The 6,757-nt window shown below is 42.4% G+C and overlaps 1 protein-coding gene across 1 annotated transcript; it reads right to left on the bottom strand.

Annotated features, from left to right (window-relative positions):
• Positions 1 to 5,176: 5,176 nt before the first annotated feature.
• LOC101083761 (olfactory receptor 6B1) lies at positions 5,177 to 6,112 on the bottom strand. The gene has a single exon (XM_006929462.2). It carries the CDS (start codon positions 6,110 to 6,112, stop codon positions 5,177 to 5,179), a length of 936 nt encoding a protein of 311 aa, XP_006929524.2.
• Positions 6,113 to 6,757: the final 645 nt, after the last annotated feature.

Raw genomic sequence — 6,757 nt, 5'->3', positions numbered from 1 at the left:
AACCAACTAAGCCACCCAGGTGCCCCCATTTGATTAATATTTGACCTATCTACTTTCTCCTCTGCATCCTAAAGCTTATTAATTCTGCCTTCTTTTCTGTCTTTGCATGGAAGTATGCATATGCCATATATGCATGTATTTTTATAGGATCCTCATGCACATCATTTTTCTAATTAGTTATTTGTAAACTATTTTTTTTTTTTGCTCACAATATATCATGAGCCAATTTTCCTTGCCATTTTTTTTTTAGGTACAACATTTTCCATCATAAGGATAAGCCATATTTTACTCCATCAATTATTTTAAACACTCTGGGGTTTTCTTTTTCCAATTCTTCTGTTATAAACAGCGTTGCACTAAACATCCCATTAATTATTTCCACACAAAGGCATAAATGTCTACATTGGAATGATTAGTTCACAGGTCTGACTTTATGCCAGCTTTATTTGGCCTTCTTTAAAAAAGAAGTTTACTCTTTTTCCAGCTACTCTGGCTCTCACTACAAGCCTCTGCAGTCAATATTCCTTCTGCCTATAAAACTTTTGCCCTAAGTCAAAGTAAACTAAGTGCTTTAATTGAGAAGTTACTTTGTGCCAAGAACTAATCTGAGGACTTTCCCCATATTGATTTATTTAATCTTCTAAACGAGACAATGAAATAGGTACAATCATTTTGCCCAAGTTTATACAACAGGAACCAGCTTCGAGACAGGTCACTTGGTCCCAGAGTCTGCACTTTTCAGTCACGATGCTCTACTTGTCATGACTGGCTCCCTCTCCAGGTTCGGGCTTTGGGCAGAACACCTCCTCTGTCTAGACCTTCCAAGATGGCTGACTCCAAACTATTCCCCACTCACACACCATCACCACACTGCTCATTCGCCATTTACCCTGCCTGGCCCGCTGCCCCAAATCTAGTCTCTGACAAATAGCAGACCTGTGCCAGTATTAACTTAACCTGCTAGCAAGAGAAACAGCAGACAGGGGACAAATGAGGTTATTCCAAAGGCACTGCAGAACAGAAATGCATACTCTATCAGTAAAAGAGTAGCTATGTAATTATTAAGTTAGATAGAACGAGGCCTGGTGAACTTTTTACACATCAGCTTTGGTTTAACTTCCCTAAGGAGGCTGCAAAATCATAACATCCCACCAGTGTCTGCAAGTTGACCTCTAACCCTATGGGGCTCTACACTCTGTAGCTTTGTCTGCTGTAAATTGTTAGCTGCCAAACATATGGCAACATTCTCTAAGAACGTTACATTAGGATCAAGCAGGGTTATTAGAAAAGGGTCTGCATAATATCAAAAAAAAATCAAGAAATTGTCATTTTGCTGTTTTCTAATCTGAGATCGTTTTTAATTAACAATTTTTTTAGTTTATTTCTTTTGAGGGAGAGAGAGAGAACGAGCAGGGGAAGGGCAGAGAGAGAAGGAGAGAGAAAATTCCAAGCAGCCTCCACGTTGTCAGCACAGAGCCCCATGCAGGGCTCAAACTCAAGAACCGTGACATCATGACATGAGCTGAAACCAAGAGTCGGACGCTTCACCGACTGAACTACCCAGGCACCCCTGATCTGAAATAGCTTTAAAACAACAACAACAACAACAAAAGCTGTGTGTGCACATACAGAGAGGACTGCTTCTTACCTCATCATCCTAGACCTTCAACTGGATGAGTTATCCACTGAGAATTGGGGCGGGGGGGCGGATAATGGGGGAGGATTTGTTGTTAAGCACAAACATATTATAAAGTATATCTTGCGGAATGAGGTATATGGGGGTTCTAGGTAACCAAAATGGAGTAGCACATGGGGCATTTGAGGTTTCGAGCAACCAAGTTCAAACTGCTCCCTGCTCCTGGTAACAGTGTCTTATGTCTGGAATGTTTTTTGCCCAAGTAGCCATATGTCTTGCTCCCTAACTTCTTTGCATATTTGCTCCAACTTCACTTTCTCAGTGACGGTTTTGGTAACCATCCTATTTAACATTTCAAATCTCCACCAACACTTACTACTACATTTCCCATATTTCCCTCCACCATGGTGTTTATTCCAGCTGAATTGGTATAAATATTGGTTTCCTAGGGCCCCCATAACAAATTAGAGCAAACCTGGTACCTTAAAACAACAAATGTACTTTCTTACAATGCTGGAGGCCACAAGTCCAAGACCCAGGGGTCAGCAGACCTGCGCTTCCTTCGAAAGCCCAAGAGACCCTGTCTGTCCTTATCTTCCAGTTTCTGGTGGTTGCAAGAGTCTCTTGGTTTGTGGAAGCTTCCATCCAAGCTACCTCCATGTTCACACAGCCTTCTCCTCTGCCTTTGCCCCTTCTCTGTCTTATAACAAACTTGTCATTGGATGTAGGGCCCATAGGGATAATCCAACATTTCAATTGGAAATCCTTAACTTATTATATTATTAAGGCCATTTTTCTGAATCAGTTTATAATCACAAGATCCGGATCGAGGATGGGACAAATCTTTCTGGGAGCCACCTTCCATCCTGCGACATTATGTATATTACATACGCCTTTCGTATGTACAAATGTATTGTCTGCCATCTGTTCCTATCTATGAGGGTCACAAGTTTTTATATTTTGTTTCAGAGATACATTTTTTATTGGTTTGATGGACTCCATGATGGGTTTGCATGGTCATAACTGAATCCTGAGGCTTGGTCTCTAGGTAAACTGTTTAAACTGACTACCAGAGTCCACATGCTGGTTGCCTGTCCTCAAGCAGGCTTGCTTGAAATGTCTACCTTGCTTTATGTGGCTCCCTTCACAAATGATGCTCCTCTGTGTGCATTTATCTGTAACACTGCTCTATGTATATGATCTTCCCTCTGTTGAGGCTGATCCTACATTGATCTGATCTGCACCCCCCACTTTGCTTAGCTCATGCGTTGACCTCGCAAAGAGGTCACAGCGACGTTACGGATTCCCATCTGCTCTTTGAAATACAATTTAATAGAATTTATGAAGAAATCCTACTTCCACACCCTCTCTCACTCAGACACTTATGAGAAATAATAAAGAAACAAACAGCCTTTATACCTGGAGTCTCCCAGATTGCGGTATGTGCAGCTCAGTCCGTACAGGATGGTTTGGGAGGTCTACAAAGACTTCCCAGCTAGTTCCCCCACATAAACTGTAACCAAGTTTTGGCCTGCTTAGATCTTACACTGGCCCAGATCTTGAACAATCAAAGTCTTTTGAATCATGTCAGTTTATCTTCATAACCATTCCAGAAGGGAGGCAAAGCAGGCATTATTATTTGTTTACACATGAAGAATCGGGGTTTCAGAGAGTTTAGGTGGTTTGTCCCAGGTCACATGATAAAAACAAATAATTTGTCAGCAGCCAGTTGGCTGATTTTATCCTGCATTCACTACTTCTGTTTTTTTTCAATGCACGCATTTCATAGCCTGATAAGACTGTGCCATTATGATTGGTTTATTTGAATTATCTCAGAAAATAGTCACTTTTCTTTATGTTTTGTTTTAAAAGGAAATATATTTATAACCCCTTCTGTATTGCATCAAGAAACCAAAATATGTTCCAGGAGAATAGAGTAAATCATTTCCATTATGAGAGTCATTCCTTTTGTATATTTATTCTCTACAGTAAGGCAGGCTTGCATTATGTCTTGGTTTCTTTGCTTTCCTGAGGAATATATTCCACGTTTGTCCATTGTTATTTTATTGTTTCTCCAGGTATAGCAATTGATGATGCTAATTATACCCCTACACACTTAGTTTCCACACTCCATCTGCTGAAGAAGCATGTTTTCTCTCTAGAGAGATCCTATGAGCTAAGAACAGACCCAGGTCTCAGTTGGGAGGTCTGGGCTTTTGACCTCTGCTCCTCACTGTCTGTGATTGTATGTTATTAACTTCCTAAGCTTCTGTCCTGTAAGTTTATAAAATGTAGCTAAGAATCCTACCTAATGCCTCTTACTTCAGAAAAAAAAAAAGAGAGAGAGAGAGAGAGAGAGAGAGAGAGAGAGAGAGAAAAGACCTTTGAAAACAGTATTTTGTTTTTAGGTGGATGTTGCAAATGGTACAAGTATTCTATTTTTAACTATTCTAATGGAATGTTTAAATTCCTGCTGACATTAGCATGTTGTATTGACTACAGCTCAAAGTATGACCGGCCCCTTTGGCCATCGACAAAACTGTGAACCAAGAATGGGCACATCTATACCCTTCTGTGGGTGTGTGGCACGTCTGATCAGAAAGCCTGCTATTACTAGGAAGAGTATCAGATAAACAAGTAGGACAACTGAGAATCACTGTGGCATAGAATGGAAATATGCCAAATCCTAAACTTGGACTAGATGCCTCCATTTGAGATGGCGTGCTGAGAGATGACAGCCAGGAGGAGTGAAAGCAGATTGAAGAGGAAGGAGAACATTGAGGTCAGAAGAATAGATGACTAACGAGGGCAACATTTCCTTCAACAAATAGTATATTTGATGATATTTATTTATTTCTCACTTATTTTGTGCTCATCTACTAGAGGATACAAATAAACACAGACATAGTGTAAATCTAGAAGGGAAATGTGAAATTCATTACCAAGCAACAGTATAAGTTATGTCGGAAGACAAATGATAATTGTATTAGGTATAGTTTGTGCGCAGATAACAGAAAGCACTCTAGCTCTTTGAAGCATAAATGTATGAAATACAGGGAACCAGCTACTTACAAAAAGTGTTGGGGAAACTAAAGGAGCAGTCTCTAGTCTCTGCCACCAAGACTGACTCCCCAAACAACATCCAGGATGAGATTGTTGAGGACATTGCTACCTCTGTCTCAGTTGGGAAGCCATCCCAAACCTGTTGGCCCACAACCCTTCATGCTTGCTGGATCCCCAAACAGCTAACGCCTATGCTGCCAACCTGCTCACCCACTTAACACAGTTGAGAATTTAGACACAGTCTCAGAAACCCCATTTTAGGTCTTAGCCAAAAAGGATTCTCTATACAAGGGGTATGACCTTAGACCACAGACCACATGTGCAGATGCAGACCTCACAACACAGCCAAGCGCCTGGGCTGATGGGGATGTGGTGATGTCATGATGAATGATGACATGAGTAGTATCAGTTCAGGCATTAAAGGAGAAAGAATGGAGCACTGAACCAAGTAATTTCTTTCTAATAATTTGTAATTGACTAGTCCAACCGGATAGCTTGGCAATAGGCCAGTTTCTTCAGAGCCTCTTTGACCTCTCTGTTCCTTAGGCAATAAATGAAAGGGTTGAGAGCAGGGGTGACAATGGCATAGAAGATGGAAATTACTTTGTTCATGTTGAAGGCATGGATGGCTCGGGGCCTGGCATACATGAAAATAGTGGCCGAATAAAAGATGGTTACCACCACGAGGTGGGAGGCACAGGTAGAGAATGCTTTCTGCTTTCCGGTGGGCATGCGTACAACGGTAACTAGGATGCATCCATAGGACAGGACGGTGATAGAGAGGGGGATGAGAAAGATGACCAGTGCCAGGACAAAGTCCACCAGCTCAGCTACAGACATGTCTGTGCAGGAGAGGTTAAGAACTGGAGAGATGTCACAGAAGAAGTGATTGATGACATTGGGGCCACAGAAACTGAGGCGGGAGATGAAGTAGATCTTAGCCAAGGAGATGCCAAAGCCAATGGCCCAGGAGCCAAGAGCCAAGTGGAAGCAGAGCCTATGGCTCATAATCGTGGGGTAGTGGAGTGGACGGCAGATGGCCACATAACGGTCATAGGCCATGGCCGCAAGGAGCACACATTCTGTGCACAAGAGCGCAATGAAGAAGTACAGTTGTATCATGCAGTGAGTGAAGGAGATACTATTGCTCACAGACCAAAAACTAAATAGCAACTTAGGTACCGTCACGGAGATGTACCAGGTCTCCAGGAAAGACAGGTTGGCCAGGAAGAAGTACATAGGCTTGTGCAGTGGCCGGTTCTGTTGCACCAACAAGATGATGACCATATTTTCAGCCACTGTCAGAGCATAGGCGATGAGGAACATCAGGAACACTGCTACTCGCATGGCCCAGCTCCCAGGGAATCCCACAAGAATGAACTTGGTGACCTGAGTCTGGTTCTCCACTTCCATATTAGAGACACAAGACTTAGCTCTCCTGGGGGGGGGGGGGGGGGAGGCGGGGCGGGGAGGGAGATCACTTGGTCAGAGTCCATAGTCCAGATAGAATCATCCATCCTTTGCCTTCTCTGATGAGCAATAGTAACATATCATTTATTCATAATACAGTATAGGCTAAGCCATACACTGGGTACATTATGCATTAATGTAATTAAATCTCACATAGCCTCTACACGTTGTTATACCCATTTTACTGACAAAGAAACTGAGTTTTGGAAAGACATTAAGCAACTTCCCAACTTCCCACTGGTAACAAGGCAGGAATCACATTGTCTATGTCTAAAGCCTACGCTCTAATATTCTACACTGCCTTCACAATTCAACAGGATCCAGTCTCCATGTTCCATGTTACCACTGCCAATTCCAAAGGATATGTGTGGCGCTCCTGGCCCACATCTACACAGTACTTTGGACGTTCTTTCTTACAACTCACTTACCCCTCACATACCATTTCATCCTTTCCCTCCACCATGAAGGGAATGCAGCTGTCACCAGCTGATGATGATCACGTGAGGTACGTGAGTGCTGAGATCAGGTGGTTATGTTTTTGGTGTTAAAGACCTGACTCTCAGTCAAGTACCAGGTCTGGCCTGGTTT

Source organism: Felis catus, chromosome A2 (assembly GCF_018350175.1).
Source record: "Felis catus isolate Fca126 chromosome A2, F.catus_Fca126_mat1.0, whole genome shotgun sequence".
In the NCBI taxonomy this organism is placed as follows: Eukaryota; Metazoa; Chordata; class Mammalia; order Carnivora; family Felidae; genus Felis; species Felis catus.
The sequence above is the reverse complement of the archived record's forward strand: the minus strand, read 5'-3'. Positions and strand labels throughout refer to the sequence as shown.